The 18736-nt window shown below is 36.1% G+C and overlaps 1 protein-coding gene across 2 annotated transcripts in view; it reads right to left on the minus strand.

Annotated features, from left to right (window-relative positions):
• Nucleotides 1-3593: 3593 nt before the first annotated feature.
• The window catches only part of ZDHHC17 (zinc finger DHHC-type palmitoyltransferase 17), a 98457-nt gene continuing 83314 nt past the window's right edge, over nucleotides 3594-18736 (minus strand). For both annotated transcript variants that reach the window (XM_053658770.1, XM_053658769.1), the window contains 7 exons: nucleotides 15724-15846; nucleotides 14663-14725; nucleotides 12043-12136; nucleotides 11154-11237; nucleotides 9769-9926; nucleotides 9111-9205; nucleotides 3594-6696 (listed from right to left, as the gene is read on the minus strand). In XM_053658770.1, the coding sequence (XP_053514745.1) occupies nucleotides 6558-6696; nucleotides 9111-9205; nucleotides 9769-9926; nucleotides 11154-11237; nucleotides 12043-12136; nucleotides 14663-14725; nucleotides 15724-15846 (756 nt within the window). In that variant the 3' untranslated portion in view covers nucleotides 3594-6557. The remainder of the gene's footprint in view (nucleotides 6697-9110; nucleotides 9206-9768; nucleotides 9927-11153; nucleotides 11238-12042; nucleotides 12137-14662; nucleotides 14726-15723; nucleotides 15847-18736) is intronic.

Consider the following 18736-nt stretch of genomic DNA (forward strand, 5'->3'; position numbering starts at 1 on the left):
CCTTAAATTGGGAGCTATGGCAAAACTCCAAAACTGTAAACTTAGCTTCCAGCAGTTTCAGGAGTGGACAAGGGAATTTGGCTTTGGGAAGACTCTGTTCTGGGAAAAATCACTTTCATCGTTTGGATGTTAATCAACAGGGTAGCACCAAAGTAATCCAAATGTGGTATTGAAGTGCTGCATGGCAAATATGTATTTTTACTTTAAAAAGGACACATCTGGAGTATTTTCAGCCCCTGGTGATTTGGTATATTTATGGAGGACTGCTGGCAGAACTCTGATTCCAAAGTGACTTCGTGACTAAGTTCAGGGAGGGCTACAGCTATCACACTGAAGGTCTTGAGATGCAGTGGTTGCAGAGCCTGTTTCAACTTGGAAAAAGCCTTATACTGTGTCAGTTGCCCACAGAACCACTAACATCTTGAAGCCTGAAAAACGCTGGTCTGGACCACTGGTTTTCAAACTTCTTGGTCTACGGACCCCTCAACATTCTTAAATTATTGAGGACCTCGAAGAACTTTTGTTTACGACAGTTGTATCTGCCAATATTTTCCATGTTAGAAACTAAATTTTTTTTAAAAAAATGCATTAACTCAGACTTCCACTTACAGCCAAGTTGAAAAAACAGGGACAATATTTATCTTCACTTTCCCCAAAACAAGCATAAAAAAGTTTTAAATGTACATATATAAAACTGTATACATATACACACAGGTATGGTTTTGTGACACTGGACAACAGATGACAAAGAAGAGTTATAGGAAAAATGCGATCAATCTTGGGACTAGCAAAGCTTACTGCTTTGACTTTCCAACTTACAGTGCAAGGAGGTAAAACAGGTGGAACTGGAAGCATCCCAAGTTAGGGAAATGAGGCAGAGTCCAGAGGGACTGGAGAGATTTGCACAAAGAAAGGACTCCAGAAATATGAAATATGCAGAGTGCAGACCAACACATACCGTCCACGTCTTCAGCTGAGTTCTGAGAGCACATGCATGTGAGGTTAAGTGCCCAAGACCATGGGAAAAAACCATTTGACAGAGACATGTGTCTGGTGGTCACATGGAGCCGGGAACAGTGTCCATTCCCACCAGTGAGACTGGGGAACATGCTTCATGGGGCTCTGGATGGAGTGCATGGGACTTGCCTCAGTAATGGGGAATAATTAACCCTAAACCAAACACTGCTCTTGGATCTGCCTAACAAATCTTAGTTAACAGCAAGCCCTGAAAGGATCAAAATTCCCAAGTAACTGCACTATAGAATAAAGCTCTGGAATTTTTATAGGAATGCAAAAAATATCCAGCACTCAATTCATAGTGCCCAGCATCATCACGATGTCAATCAGAAATTATCAAGCATGCACTTGGCTGGCATGGCTCAGTGGACTGAGCTGCCTGAGAACCGAAGGGTCACTGTTCAATTCCCAGTCTAGGGCACATGCCTGGGTTGCTGACCAGGTCCCCAGGATGAGGTGCTCAGGAAGCAACCACACACTGACGTTTCTCTCCCTCTTCTTTCCCCTCTGGAAATAATAAATCAATAAAATATATTTTTTTAAATTACCAGCATGCAAAGAAACAGGAATATGATCCATAATGAGGGAGGAAAAAAAAAACTATCAAAACCAAGACCTGAGCCCTGGGTGGTGTAGCTCAGTGGACTGAGTGCAGGCCTGTGAACCAAGGGATGGCAGTTCGGTTCCCAGTCAGGGCACATGCCTGGGTTGCAGGCCAGTTCCCAGTGGGGGACACACAAGAGGCAACCACACAATGATATTTCTCTCCCTCTCTTCTTCCCTTCCCTTCTAAAGATAAATGAATAAAGTCTTAAAAAAATAAAATAAACCCTACAATTAAACAAACAAACAAACAAACAAACAAGAAACCAGACCTGAGAGAGGTAAAAATTAGCAGTAAGGATATTACAACAGTTAAGCTACTTAATATTTTCAAAAAATAGAGATGGAAAAAACAGACCAAGTCAAACACTGTCGGTGCAAACTATATGTGGAAGATGAAAAAGTACAACGGAATGAATGGTATTAATGACAGTGCAGAACAAATTTAAGTTAAACTCAGAAACACAAACACTATCCAAAATAAACACTGGAAAATAGAGAATGTAAAAAATGAATGGACACCCTGACCAGTGTGGCTCAGTGGGTTGGGTATCATCCCACAAAGCGAAAGGTCGCTGGTTCCATTCCGGGCCGGGGCACATCTCTGGGTTGCGGCCCAGCCCCTGGTTGGGGTGTGTGAGAGAGGCAACCGATCAATGCTTCTCACATTGATGTTTCCCTCTCTCCCTGCCTTCCCCTCTCTCTAAAAGTAAATAAAATGAAATCTTTTAAAAAAATTAAAAGTTGATCAGCGAGTTACAGGTCAGCTCAAGCAGCCTAATACATGTGTAACTGGAATTTCTTAAAAGAGGGAAGGAAAAATCTGTTAAAAACTGGAAACATTTCCAAATTTAATGAAAATTATAATCTACAAATCCAAAATTATAAATCTACAAATCCAGCAACGAGGCTTTCTAATGCTTTGAATGGAAACAGTCCCTCTCTCTTAATACTAGACACATTGCTGTCTACTAAAAAGTACTTTTTGATCCAAGTAAATGTCTGATGAGGAACATTCTAGTAAACTTTGAGTAAAACGTTCATACTCTAAAGGCAAAGAGTATTCTAAGAGATATGACTGTTTTCCTGAGTTTGTGACTTAGCTGACCAAGATCAAGGGACATTCTCAATTACAGACTTTTCTATTTGAAAGGTAACAAAGATACTTAATAGAAAACTCTAATACCAGTAACTTGATAAAACTGAAGGTTTACTTTCTGACAAGAAGCTAAGATTTCTTATCCTGGTATGTACCATTATTTGCAGTCATCTCTATAAATTCTTAGATGCAGACATCCGTATCACGGGTACAATCTGTCAATCTGGGAAGGACCTGGAGGGAGGGCGGATGTGATCCAGACAAGGAGCCAATACAGAGAAGAAAACTACCCACCTAGAATGAAACTGATGGCTCGCTGTAGAACCTGCTTTATTTTATATACGTGTTCAAAATATCATTACTTGAGCTCTAGGTAGCTCTGGAGGCATCATGCTCAGTATTATGAAATAAAATGAGCCCTGGCTGGTGTGGCTCGGTGGACTGAGCACCGGCCTGTGAACTAAAGGGTCGCTGGTTCAATTCCCAGTCGGGGCACATGCCTGGGTTGTGGGGCAGGTCCCCAGTGGGGGTGTGAGAGAGGCAACCACACACTGATGTTTCTCTCCTTCCCTTCCCTCTCTCTAAAAATAAATAAAGTCTTTAGAAAATTAATGACTGTTAGTCCAATATGAAAATATTTTGTGCACTGGGTTCTCACTTGTACCATAAACCACGTGTGAACAATGTGAAAGGGCCCCTCATAATTTTTACATTTACGAGTTTTTCAAATAGAGCTTTTCTGTGTCATGCATAGCGTCTCACGTAATATCAGTGTTGGCAGGTCTCATTTTCCAGTATTTTACTACAGTGTCTTTAAGTATATTTAAAACTCATTCATACAGTCCCAGAAGAACCTAATTAACTCCATAGAATCCAAGATTCTTACAGAAAACTTTATTAAAAAATAATAATTACACACATACACACAAATACACCAAAATTATGGAGCTTTGTTTAGAAAACCACCACCACCACCTTTTACTTCTGCCAGTTTCTGGAGTCTTGCAACTTGAATCCTAGGCAACTCCGATACAGTACAGAGAATAACCTTTCCGTATTGCAGGGATCACCACCAGCGGAGCATACACTTCCTGAAGTGAAGCGCACGAAATAACAAGCAAGCACGCACTTAAGAGTCAATATTTATTCTGATTAATATTTTACAAAATTTTGACAGATTTAATTTATGTAAGGAGATCTAATTTATTAAACACTTTACAGGTTTTTCTTTCCACAGAGTAACACGGTAAGTAGCAAAATAATACTTGGCACAGTTATAAATAAAGAAAATGTAAAGTAAAAATACCCATAGCTTAAGTATAAGGATGCTGTTTTACACCTACTGATATTTCAAACAAATTCCTGGGAACAACAAAAATATGAAGAAAATGAAACTCCAAAGAAAAAATTCATGTTCAGAGCTGAGAAATAAGTTCCTCTTTGCTAAATGTATCCAATTAAGCTGATATGAACTATTTCCCAAAGGGTTGCCTTCATACACAACTTTAGAACTGGGTTAAGCTGGTACCACACACAAGACCTACAAAACAATTACACAGAGGGGACCCCGCTGCATGGCTGGCACCAGCCTGTCTGACCATTTTTGAGCTGTATATTTCACTGGTGTTATGAGATGGTTAGTACTAAAGCATTAACATTGCTAATGTTTTCCATGTAATTATACACCGTCCCCCCCATTTAACTGAAAGACATCTCTTTTACACTGAAAGGAATATTATATTGTACCACAAAGAAAGAACATGGTAATACCCAAACTAGAAAACCAGCGCAGTATGACTGTTAATAAAAATGTATTCAATAAAAACTGCAACCAAGTCTTCATGTGAAGTGGCTCAAAACATAAAAAATTAAAACAAATTCTAGGCTTTTATAAATAATTGTGAATTTAAAAATTATCTAAAATTTGCCCCAATTAGTAGTCAAAACGAGCAGAGACATTTGTAAAGTTACCCAGTTTTGCACACTGACAAAATGGCGCAATGCTATTGCCACCCCATGCCCATCTCTTCCCTTTTCAAAAATAAAGTACAGATGCCAATTTTCTAGTATCAACACACTCACATATACTAAGGGTCATCTTTCTGATGTGTGACTTATGGTCAAAGAAACTCCTATATAAAAATGGTACTTGGAAATACTGAACATCAACTATATACATTTTCACTGCTCCTCTTTACTAAGGCAAGGGGCGGGTATACCACTAGATTGCTTTAATACCTGTAATCTGCATTTTACAGGGAATACTATTTTACCAAGCATCAGACATGCAGTGGACTTGCAGGATATAATGCCTATTAACAGCAATATGAACATCACTAGAAGCTCATTAGTTATCTCCCTTTTCTTTTGGTTGAGTAAAATAAAATGAGCAGCTTTACACACTAACACAGACACAAAGAGAAAACTATCTGATAAATTATTTATATATAGATACACAATCTGTACATTGGCCTCGGGTCTGTCATCAGTCTGCCCACCCTTTTCCCGCCCTCCCTGGCCCGTTCCCTCTCCAGGTTTGCCACAGGTCGCTCGAACCACAGTTTGCTACAGCACTTAAAAGGACTAAACCGAATCTCACTCTGTAAACAGTATTTATGGAAACAGTGAGTAAATAGTTCACCATGAGTATGAAAACGCTGCAACACAAATTAATCAGTGCATCATGTTCAACAATAAAATCTTTCTGAAATTGTTTCAGACAGCATTAACAAATTTTGTAACATTCAGTATTGAGAAAATTAAAATAAACTTGGGGATTAAGTTCTTTCTGATAGGTCATGTTTTTAAAACCAGAACAGACCACTAGCTTTTCTTTTATTCAGATGTGCTATATACAGAGATCATGCTCCATCTTTAGCAAAACTCCATCATTTTGTCTATAATTTATTTTGCTGCTCAGAATTTAAAAAGTATATTCATTTATCTCTATTACTGAGAATTTTGCATTAACTAATAATTTCTTCTGCCTTTTCTTGAAAATACCTTAACTCTTAAAAATTAGACTGTTTGCACATCAAATTAAATTCTAATTTATGCTTTACTGGATAGTATGTGCTAGTATACATTCTATGAGGTGTATCATGCACTTAGTAGGGCTTTTAAGCTTGAACAAAATAGCATGACTTACTATACTCATGCAAGTGTTTTATTATCGGACCATCAAACCTCATATAGCAAGGTCACTACAAATTATTTCACTGAACCGGAAATATATCAGGACTACAACAGCTGATAGCAATGAAATGCTAGCACATTTTTTTTGGTGAACATTATTTTCTTGTGCCTTTGAAGACACATTACAGAGGATCCCTAATAAAACCACATGATTTCCATCACAGTATTTACATGTACATCCTAAAGCGTACATACTACCAGTCTGAATCAATTTAAGACAACTTCCATGGAATTAAATGCAATACAATTAGATTGTACCATAAAATTTTGCCGTATACCATAAATTTAGTTTTAGCAAGACTCAAACATTTCTAATTAGTATCTGTCAGCAGAATAAGTTCGCTCTTTTTTTGTGAAAAATGTTATGAGAACAGAACCAACAAGTTGAGTTTGTTGTGAATTCCCACATTAAGAACCATTAAAATTCTTTTCCAAACCTTTACTCTTCCCAGAAGTGGCAGTGGTATGTTCTGTCCATGTTTAGTTTTGTGAACAAAAATGTTGAAAAAAAGACTGAATTTCACCGTTAGCCCTACATATAGCATGCTATTGTTCAAAGGGTGTGGATTCGAGTGGGAGAGAGACGGACAGACACAATTTTCAGGCACCACTTAGCAATATGCTTCATATGATAAAGACGCTGCTACACGAGCTGGTACCCAGATCCTGATATTTGGTCATATTCTATCGTATACTGCCTGGTCCAGTCCACGATAACAGGGCGAAAGAGGCCACAGCATCGAAATTCAAAGAAGTCTATAATATTCCTTACACATCCATGGCTAAAAAGAAACAAAACACAAAATGCCCAAGAAAGAAAAAGAAAAAGTCTGTTAGTATAATAATTTAATGTATGAGTTTTAATATAATTTTGGTGGTAAATGTATTTTTTTTCTAAACTTAACAACTCAGGTTACTTGCCAGAAAGAACCTATTTATAACTATAAAATATATACGCACTCACGTTTCTTCACAGTTTGGCCAACCCTGGTTTTTCTTTTCTCTTTTGCTAATTTAAGGGGTTACACAATTACAAAGTAATTGATGAAAAGTAAAAGACAAAATAATTGCAAACAGCATGAATTTGGCAGTGTGCCTAAGTTAATGATAAAAAAGGAAATGTCCAGGATAAATTCAGGTAGTTTTGAAACTTTACGCTATGGAAAAGCGGTCCGTTTCACATCTTCTGTATGTAACAACTGCGCTGGTGGGAGAGTTCTCAAAGCTGTCCTGCTGAGTCTCTTACTCTTGCTGTTAGTCAAAGGCTTGCTTGCTTTCTTCTAAAAGCATGCAATGGTTAGTAACACTGCAAAAGCTTTAAGGTGGTGAGTAAAACTGTTTTAAATATTTAATATAATTAAGAAACTACTGTTTCTTGATATCAAACTGAACTCCATTTTTAAAAATGTGTATATAAAGAATAGGACAATCTCTTCAACAAATGGGGTTGGGCATACTGTATAGCCATACACGAAAGAATGAAACTGGACTATCTTATACCATACACAAAAATGAATTAAAGACTTGAATGTAAGACCTAAAGCCATAAAAACTCCTTAAAGCAAACATAGGTGGTAAACTCCTAGACATCAGTCCTACAGATATTTTCTTGAATCTGACACCAAAACCAAAAGCCACAAAAGCAAAAATAAACAAGTGGGAGTACATCAAACTAAAATGCATCTGCACAATACAGAAAATCATCAACAAAATGAAAAGGCAACCTACTGAAGGGGACAGCATATTTGCAAACCATTTACCTGATAAGGGATTCCTATGCAAAATTTAGTATAAAGAAATCATACAGCTCAACAGGAAAAAAAGAAACCAAACAATCTGATTAAAACATGGACAGATCTTAACAGACATTTTTCCAGAGAAGACATACAAATGGCCAAAAGGCGCATGACATGAAAAGATGTTCAGCATCAGTAATCATCAGAGAAATGCAAATCAAAACCACAACACAATCACTGCTATCAACACAGACTAGAAATAACAAGTGTTGGTGAGGAAGCGGTGAAAAGGGAACCCTGTGTACTGTTGGTGGAAATGTAAATTAGTGCAGCCACTTTGGAAAACAGTACGAAGATTCTTCAAAACTTTTAAACTAGAACCATCATATGACCAAGCAATTCCACTTCTGGGTATTCATTCAAAGAAACAAAAACACTAACTTGCATGTTCACTGTAGCATTTTTCCAACAGCCAAGATACAGAAACAATCTAGGTGTCCATTGATGGATGAATGGATACAGAAAATGTAGTACATAGAGAAAAACCAATACCACATGCTATCACTTGTATGTGATAAACAAACAAACAAAACCCCAGCTCACAGATACAGAACAGATTGGTGGCTGCCAGAAGCAAGGGGTAGGTGAAATGTGTGAAAAGTCAAAAGGCACAAACTTCCAGTTAATAAAATAAGTAAGTCGTGGGTATATAACGTGCACACCATGACCGCAGATAATGATACTGTGTTGCATATTTGAAAGATGCTAAGAAAGTAGATCTTAAAAGTTCTCATCACAAAAATCTCTTTAAACTATGTGTGTTGACAGACATTAACTAGACTCACTTGGTGATCACTTTGCAATGTATACAAATATCAAATTATTATGTTGCACACCTGAAACTAATATCATGCTATATGTCAAATATATATATATATATATATATATATATATATATATATATATATATAGTAGGTATGTGGGAATTTTTGTGTCATTCAGAGGATAAATAAAATAAATAACTTCTACTGAAAAGTAGCTACTCTAGAGCTTCAGAAATTTCCCTAAATATGAATTTCAACTGACTGTATTTTTTAAAATCTTACGTCACTTCTATGGATACATTTGTTTTTTAATGAAAATTTGTAAGTTGATGGAATAGTTAAAGATCATAATGTTACTGGATCAATAAAATTTGAATTGTGCAATTAAGAAAAAAAAATCAGAAATTTATAAACAGTTAAGGTAATGAACTCTAAAGTTATGGTAAACTAACCAATGTCACGTCATGCAGACTTCAGCAGGAATCATAAGCTATTTTACATACTGCTAACATCCTGTTGCCATACCTAAAGAAAATACTTCTCTTTGATGTATTCACTAGATTAATTGCTGCATTTGGTTTAGTAAGAAAATTTGTATGCCAAGGGAAAATATTAAATTGATAAATGTGTACGTACTTGAATGGGCTTTCAATAGATGTTGTTGTGACTTTAAAGTGCTTGTATCTTCTGGCATTCATTCTTTCATTTGTGGTAATACCTAAACATGATATCTAGGAGATAAGGGAAAGTGGATTATTAACTCCCTCAATATTTAATTTAAATAAGTTAATTAATTCTCAAGAAGACCAGAATGCAGAGAAAAATAATGAAGCTCGTTTTGGTTTTCCACCAGAAGCTAGTTAAATGGGGAAAGTATTTTAAAAACAGTTTACTTGGCATTGAGATGGACACTATGTATATAGCCCCAAATGAGATTTTAAAAAAAATCCTAATTTTAATAAAAGACAAATATTGATATTTGAGGGTAATAAAACATTACTATTAAAACAAACACAAAATTAATGGCATCAATCTAAGCTCACAAATATATCCAACTGGTTGTAACTGAATCAGGACAACCAGAAAGGAATAAAAAGTTCTGTCAGAAGTTTTAAAATAAAAAGAGGGAGGTGAGCAAGAAGTAAAGAAAAGTAGAAAGGAAAAGCAAAATAAAACTATTCCTTGAAATGTAAGAGTGGGTGAAAAAAGAATACATTATTGTCTTTAAACATGGAGTGAATTTTTAAGTTTTCAATGAACAGAACCATCAGTACACTAAAGCACTTGCGCATACCTGGTACATCTGACACATGAGCAATACCGCCACCCACATGAAATGAAAAACACTGTTCAGAAACATCCAAAACATCCAAGGTGAACATGTGGCGATCTGTGTAATGTAGGTCCAAAATCCATCCTTGGTGTAAGTGGTCTCGCAGTGGAGGCCCCAGTCTAAAACCAGAACAGAGGCACTCACATTTACTCAACGGTCCCCGGCACCTGTGTAGACCTCGGTGGTAGGTACCACTTAAAAAAATGATCCAAGAGTCTGGCTTTAATTAATGACTTTCAATGCACATTTTTTAATATATAAGTGAAAACACAGCAAATCAAAAATGGAAAGAGAAGCAGCTAACCTTTAAAAAAAAGAAAACTACTGTAACAATATACAGTTTTTATTTAATGGGTACTACAAACATGTATTTGAAGATACAGCCTCCTTTTCTTATTAGAGCAATAACAGAGATTATTCTTAATATCTGTGGGAGTAGGGAGACCAGGAAATCCTCCTCTTAACACTTACTTTTTAAGCTGGGATCTAATAGATTTTTGTGCCAAGTACCACCAAAACCCAAGGCATAGTAACTAATATCTTTATTTAAACTCTTTCCAAATTATGTTCTCAATGCAATAAAAAGCCATGATTTCCTCTAAGATACTAAACATATATGATCAAGTGAATGACAACTGATTCTTAAAAGAGTAACTTCTGGCCTGGCTGGTGTGGTTTAGTGGCCTGAGTGCCTGCCTAGGAACCGAAGGGTCACCGGTTTGATTCCCTGTCAGGGTACATGACTTGGATTGCAGGCCAGGTCCCCAGTAGGTGACATGCCAGAAGCAACCACATATTGATGTTTCTCTCCCTCTCTTTCTCCCACCATTCCCCTCTCTCGAAAAATGAATAAATAAAATCTTTTAAAAAAAGAGTAACTTCGAATACCTTTTAATCTTCTCTAGTAGGCAATAATTATACCTTACTTTTCAAAATATTTCAAGGTCTCTGCAATCTTAACCTCAACTATCTTTTTTCAACTGTTTGGTAAGAAAGAACAACTAGCACAATCATAAAATCTATAATAAATTACTAGAGTAAAGCAAGCAAGGGATGTACAAAATGTGTGTTTTTAACTCAGAAGCTTTTCAAAGCCTATTAAGGCAACACATTTTTCAGGGGACACACATATTAAAGGGTGGTTAATTGATAATTCTGTTGCTTATACTGTTCGTTGAACATGTTTGCTAGTTCTACTTTTTCTCTATGCTTCATTGCAGTGAGGCGCCTCAAACCATAATCTTTAGTGAGAACATTTTTATCATTATCATATTTTTTGTTAATATGGAAAGCATGAATATGCAAAAATTTGTGTTTTAAGAAAAGAAAAAACTAATTGTACTCACAAGAAATACAACCATAAATCATCCAGCAGATCATAAAAAGTAGGAAGAACAGGTAGCCCATAAAATATCTATGGTTGCCTGCACCTAAAGAAGAACACAGAAGCAATTTTTTCCAACTAAGATGAAACAACTGGAAACACACCAGGGGTGTAGAGAGATGCAGGGAGGAAGGGACTGTCATGAAAGGTGTGATGTAACTTCGACAATAATCACACACGTTATTTTTTAAAATGTTCAAGAAAATTAATGTTTTAATTAAAGTCTTAATATAAGAATCCTTATAATTATATACGAAGGTGTGATGACTGCAATGATTATTCATTGTGAAGGCAAGAGTCCCAATGAACCAAGTCGGCCACAATTCTGAGCTTTAATGCTACTGCTGTTTGCTTTGTGATGTTTAAAATATCCCTATTAGCTTCACTTTTATAATTCGACTTTTCAAGGGCCTCTCCCCGATGAAGCTTTTACACGATCTTTGTGATGTTTCCCTGCTGTCACCTCATAAGACGCCCAGGCCATCCCTCAGACCCCTCGGGGTACCTCCTCAGACCACACCATTCCTGAACACTGAAGTCTGCAGAGTTCTTATCTGTCATTTCTTTCTGCCTCTGTGCCTAACACCCTCTCAAATATTCTTATAGGAAAGAGTAGGCACCAGAAAAAATTGATAGAGAAATGATATCGATCTTTTCTAGATACTAATTTTATAACTCTTCCCCCTTCTCAACCAAGTTACTACTTTGTCAACTAGAAGATAATTAGAAGGATGAGGTGACTACAGTAAGGTACAAGAATGAACTTTATCTACTTTAATATTCTACTTCATAAATAATACCTAGAATGACTTAAAAGAACAATACATTTAGAAATTACTAATAAAACTTACCTACACAGTTACCCACCCATGGGCAATGATGATCAAATTTTGCTATACAGCGGTTGCACACACCACAATGTTTGGACCTCACTGGTTTCCGTATCTGTTAATAGGTATGTTAAAAGATTATAAAAGGCACTATACCTTAGAGAGGAAAGCACAACATTTATTTTCTCAAAATATAATTATGAAAAAATAAAGCAGTATTTTTGGGAAAGGATTATACCAAGGTTTCCAAAGGTAAAACAAAACAAATTTCAACTTCAACAACAAATATAAAAGGATAAGGCTACTCTAGAATATAAACTCTTAAGAATGGACTAGAACTATCAATTTGTGAAAGTGATTTAAAATCAAAGCACAATTTGCTATTTGGATAAATGGCATTATATTTAATTCCCTCAAATTTCTAAATAATAAAAACATCATCCTCTAGGCTTCTAAATGAAAACTTATTGTGGTTAATGGTCATAACATTAGTTGTTCTTTAATAAAATGGAATTGTTCATTAGTAAAAGGAACATCAAGTTAGAAGTGAATAAAAGCTTTTAAAATTCAAAATTATTTAATATGCGTATTTCCAAAGTTAACATATCTAGCAAAAACCCGCTGAGCGCACATATCTATTTCTCTTTCTCTTAGGGCGCCTCCTAAGATCTCAGGTTAAGGTCCACCATGAACCCTACTGAAGGGCATGGCCATCTCTAAGAAAGTACGACACGCTCAGGACGTTTACGTAATCCCTATTTCTGGCTAAATAAAATGTAAAATAAATTATGCAGCTCCTGACAGGCAATAAGGAGTTCATGTTTATAATGTCTTAATGTTTTAACTGTTGTAAAATATTTTACTCTGTATTATTCTCAATCAGCCAAGTGAATACAAGAACTCAGAGTAATCTTTGAAGAATTGTAGTCCCAATGCTGGAAACATGACAAAAACTAGAATTATTAACGAATGCCAGACACATAATATCCTTCATTGGTGTTTAACAAAAGCACTGCCATTTAGCTAACAGTTTATGATAAAGTTATATGCAATTCTGAGGTACTAAGAAAAAAACACAAGTGGACTATGCAGTTCTTACATGTACTATTAAGACCTGTGGATCAAAGAGAAGGTCAAGTTATTCCTTACCACAGACAAAGGACTACCTCTATTTAGGAGAAAGCAGTAGGCTGTATCAAACAAATTCCACCCCCATGTCAAACCCTCGGCTACATCTCCCCGCTGGGAGTTCACCTGTCAATGAATTCTGAACCAAAGATGGACACAGGCTCCTGAGTATAGTGGTCTCCTCAGTTGACTTACAAAGTAATTATTTTTTAGTAAATTCTGATCTACATGTGTCTTTTTAGGAACTTGTCTATCAAAGTGAAGGATACCCATATCATGGCAAATACCTCTGTTGTTTTGAATCATTTTATAATATGTATACAGAAGTACACGGCTTGCAATAACACATAACAAAATGTTTATGCTACGATGACAAGTAACCTTGTTCTTGCCATTAAATATTTGTTTAACAATGAAACTGCACTGAGTGACTCAGTCATTTGTTTGCCATGTGGCAAACAGAGCGACAATGCACACTTGACTTTATGGAACTGATGGGACAGATCAGTATTTCCACAGAACAGCAGACTATAAAAACATTCTACACGTTAATGCCAATCATGGAAGTAAAGCACGGAAACAAAAACTTTTTCAAGAATGCTTGAAAATGCAAAGAATCTAGTCAGCACCCTAAAGTTGCTTCCAAAAATACAGCAATACATATTTTGAATATTCAAAATTATGACTGGTCAAAGAATTCAAAGTGAAACAACTTAAAAAATATGGGGCATTTAGAGCTCAGTTTTAAAAACTCATTACATAACCCTAAACTAAGTTAACTATTTTATTCTTATTCAAATGTTAAAACATTAGTTTGGTTGCAATGTATAACTTAAAGATATAAAAAAGCATGTAGTTGCAGGTACAAATTGAGGATATTTCAATTTCCGTATAGAAAAACATGGTAACCATTATAGCAATTTACACATTTTTCACAAGAACTATAAACATTAAGCAGAAAATAGTTAAAACTAATATTAATGTTATTCTATAGATATGTGAAATCTATTATCAAACAAAGAATACCATACTGACTCTGTTAAGCAAATGCTATTTAATTTCACACATATCTTTGTCTATGACCTAGCTGAAGGTAATAATTTTTAATATCAATGAGTAAATTTTTAAGATTCAAGCTGCATAAACATTCTAATACAGATAGACTGATGTAGGTTGAAAAATATAGTATTAGGGACCATACTAAGCCTTTGATTTGAAAGACTTTATTACTTAATTTTTATTTGTTGTTTACATTTTACGAGACAAAAAGAGAGTAAGAATGAATACAAATAAATGGCATCTGAGTCAGAATTGCAGTCGAGTTCTGCTACCAGGGAGAATCAAGCACACTGGGAAGAAGACATCATTCTACCCTCCTTCCTGTTGTATCACTGATTTGGAGATCACGAAAGGTGCTCAGCGAGGAAGCAACTGTTCTTGTTCCCCACACCCTCTGCACTCTGCCACTGCTAGGGGAAGAGGGTAGATGGAAGAATGAAGAAAAAAATACTACCAAACAGGTACTGCAGAATATACTGAGGTCCAGACTTCCTGTCTCTGCAAGTTCAACTATTGTCTGTGAATTAAAAAAAAAAAGTTTTATTCCAAACCAATGTTCAACTACTGTGCCACCAATAGCAATCAATAAATGTGACATTTTATCTTTAATTAACTAATATTTTCAACTCAAAAGCCTCTGTTCATTTACTTCTGCTATTTCACCACAGCATAAATATGAGAATTTTGTTTCCTGAATATATAAAAAGGCAACCCTAAACTGAGTTATGGAAATATTTCTCTGAGAATAAAACTAAGTTACTGACCCTAAGAGCTAGTCTGTATAGTTTGATGATTAAAGCATCAATATAAACCCAAGTCCTGAATCTTTAATACTGGGTTATGACTAAGAAAATCTGACAAACCAATTATTAGTAGTAATGTCTGAGAATACTATAATAACCTTAGAGTAGCAATCTCAATGTAGCCTAGAAAAAGGATTAGGCTATAAGAACATACATGCCTGTGGTATAGTCCCTTATAGGCAGAAATAACCCATCAGGATTTGTTGTTTACAGAAACTGGATAAAATAACTCTTAAAATAATCTTACTGCCTCTAGTCCAATTCTCTACTTACATGATTATCTTTAGATTACAAATCTGCCATCCTAAGAATTGGTGAGGGGTACCTTGGATCACATATACAAATATTTCAGTTACTAGGACAATATATCTATACTATCGACCAATTTACTGGCCTTCCAATTTACAAAGATATTCAACAAAGATTTACTGAATGCATACTATTTGCTGAGGGGCTTACAGAGGTACTTAAAATACTGTGTTTGCCCCCGAAGCAATCACAGTAGCCTAACAAACAAGAGCAACACGAAACTATAAAACGCCATGGATGTATAAGGACAGGCACCACAAGAACAGCAACTATTCATCCAGTTTGATTTCAAACTTCTTTAAATTCTAAACAAGTTTCTTCCTTGTACTCTAATAATATCTGCTACAACTACTGATAATTTGGCAGTGAAGCACATGTTACTAGTTAAATCGTATCTTGCTACCTTTTTCTTTTGTTCTTCCGTAGCTTTAATTATCCCTGGATCTGATTTCCAAGATTTCCCAAAATTGTAGAAAAGTGCAACACTATTGGCAAGGAATGGAAGATGAATAAATAAAAAGTTGAGATGTACCTAAAGTTAAGGAATCTAAAGAGGCAATGATAAATGAGTTACTCTTTTAGGCAAACTTATAATCCATAAAATTTTACCAGAAAAAAACCTACCTACCAATCAAAAAATACAAGCTGGTTTATTTATTACATCAAAATAGGTTATTATTGCATGTATACTACAACTTAGTTTACAACAGCAAAAGATACGTTTTCCATATGTCCATAACTAAAAGTAAGAAGTTAAATGTGAGTTCTTACAAACTTTAAATCAGGCAGGCTCATCCGACACTTCTCAAGTCAGTGAGTGTGGTGACTGCGGGCGTGGGTGCACATGGAAGTGGCTATGGGGGAAGTGGTGATGAAAAGAAACCATAAAACCATGATTTAAAAATACAAGTCAGTGACTACATTTTTAGAGATTCCTTGAATACATCATTTAAAAAATGATTATTATTTCTCTTGACAAAAATGAACAGACTTCTCATGTTATTATTAACATGTAACTTTATTTATATGCATTAAAATCCCTATTTAGCTATCAAATACTTGAGATATTACACCCACTTAAAAGACTGCTTTCATATTCTCTCCATTGCCTTTTTTTAAAACATTCCAGTTGATTTTAATTTTAGAAAAGATATTTATAAAGCTGCTTAAAACAGAAATAGTTTCTATGGTCATATTTTTCTATCTAATAAAAATATTAAAAAAGTACTAGGCATTTATAAAAATAAGTGAAGAATCAAAGAATTTTAAACAACAGGAAAAATAAAGCTGTGTGTTGTTAGAACAACACATTTCTGAGACATACTAATCTGGAACACTAAGATTTCATTTTCAATATTTTATGTATCATACAGTAATTTTGTAAGATTTTTGGACATTGCCACATATACATACTGTTTACATTTCTTATGAAGTACAGAAAAGGAACTGCTTCTTGACTACTACAACCACATAAAATACAGGAGAAACAAAAGGGAGGAGAAACAGAGTAGCTATTGTCATCTGCCATATATAGAAGTGATTTGTCTGTTTCCAGTCTCCTATTTCTCCCAATGTTCACCATCTTTATTTCAGAAAATGCACCAGTACAGCCAAAGGAGAGTAAACAGGAAGTCAAATTTTCACTTGTTCCAATAGCTGAAAATCTCTTGAGAATAAAGCTGAGTAAACATATGTGCAAAGAATGCTGAACCCTGGCACTTTTCAAGGGCAGTACCTTTACTATAACAGTTTCAAACAGGTGCTAACATATAAATAAATAGGTCAGGTTCTTGTAGCCTGGATGAAATTTGCAGGAGGCCAACTACCAGCCAAATAAATGACTACAGATTTGAAAGAGATATTCAGGAATTAAATAGCAAAAGAACTTAAAGATTTTTTTGTTTGTTCTTTAAAGATAGAGATTAACTTCCGGCCAAGATGGAGGTGTAGGTAAAAACCCTTTGCTTCCTCACACAACCAAAAGAAGGATAACAACCAATCTAAAATCAGTAAACAACCAGAAACGCCAGAAAATCAAATTGCATGGAACTCTGACAACCAAGGAATTAAAGCAAAAATCAACCAGAACAACCAGACTGGTAAGAACCCGCAGCACAGTGGTGGACTGGGCAGGCGGGGCTGGCTGAAGGGGAAACAGACTCAGCAGGCTGTGGGCTATGGCAGTTGCCTCAGTGGGAGTCACTCCCAGTCTCACAGGAGAGTCCACTGGAAAGTGCACTCTGAGACAAGCAGGCGGCCTACACTGTTCTCTCTCTGGCCTCTCCCCCGCCCAAGCAGCACCACAGCCCAGCAAGGAGGGTTGCCCTGCCCAAGATCTAGGGCCTTACCCCCTTACAACTTATCAGGTGTGCTGAGACAAGGCACAAATGACAGAGCAAAATTTCACAAAGAGAACTAAGTGATCAGGAGATAGCCAATCTATCTGTTGGAAAATTAAAAGCCCTGGTTACCAAAATGCTCACAGATCTGATTCAGTTTGGTCAAAAAACGAAAAAAAAAACAAATGAAAGATACCCAAAATGAAATAAAGCAAATTATTCAGGGAATCAACAGTGACAAGAAAGAAACCAGGACTCAAAGCAATGATTCAGAACAAAAGGAATAAATAAACATCCAACTGGAACAGAATGAAGAAACAAGAACTCAAAAAAGTGGAGAGAAACTTACAAACCTCTGGGACAACCTGAAATGTTCCAATATCCGAACCATAGGGGTGCCAGAAGGAGAAGAACAGCAGCAAGAAATTGAAAACTTATTTGAACAAGTAAGGAAGGAAAACTTCCCCAATCTGGATAAGGAAATAGACTTCCAGGAAGTCCAGGAAGTCCAAGAAGCCCAGAGAGAATCTCAAAGTTGGACCCAAAGAGGAACACACCAAAGCATATCATCAAGTTATCCAAGATTAAATATAAAGAGAGAATCCTAAAAGCAGCAAGAGAACAGGAGACAGTTACCTATAGAGAATTTCCCATAAGGCTATCAGCTGATTTTTCAAAAGAAACCTTGCAGGCAAGAAGGGGCTGGAAAGAAGTATTTGAAGTCATGAAAGGCAAGGACCTACAGCCAAGATTACTCTATCCAACAGAGCTACCATTTCGAATGGAAGGGCAGATAAAGTGCTTCCCAGATAAGGTCAAGTTAAAGGAGTTCATCATCACCAAGCCCTTATTAGATGAAATGTTAATGGGTCTGAGAAAAAGAAGATCAAAACTACAAACAATAGCCCTGGCTTGTGTAGCTCAGTGGCTTGAGTGCGGGCCTGTGAACTAAGGGATCACAGCTCGATTCCCAGTCAGGGCACATGTCTGGGTTGCAGGCCAGTTCGCAGTGGGGAACACATGAAGAGGCAACCATACACTGATATTTCTCTCCCTCTCTACTTCCTTTCCCCTCTA

This window comes from Artibeus jamaicensis, unplaced genomic scaffold, assembly GCF_021234435.1.
Source record: "Artibeus jamaicensis isolate MK-2021 breed Jamaican fruit bat unplaced genomic scaffold, CSHL_Jam_final scaffold_584, whole genome shotgun sequence".
In the NCBI taxonomy this organism is placed as follows: domain Eukaryota; kingdom Metazoa; phylum Chordata; class Mammalia; order Chiroptera; family Phyllostomidae; genus Artibeus; species Artibeus jamaicensis.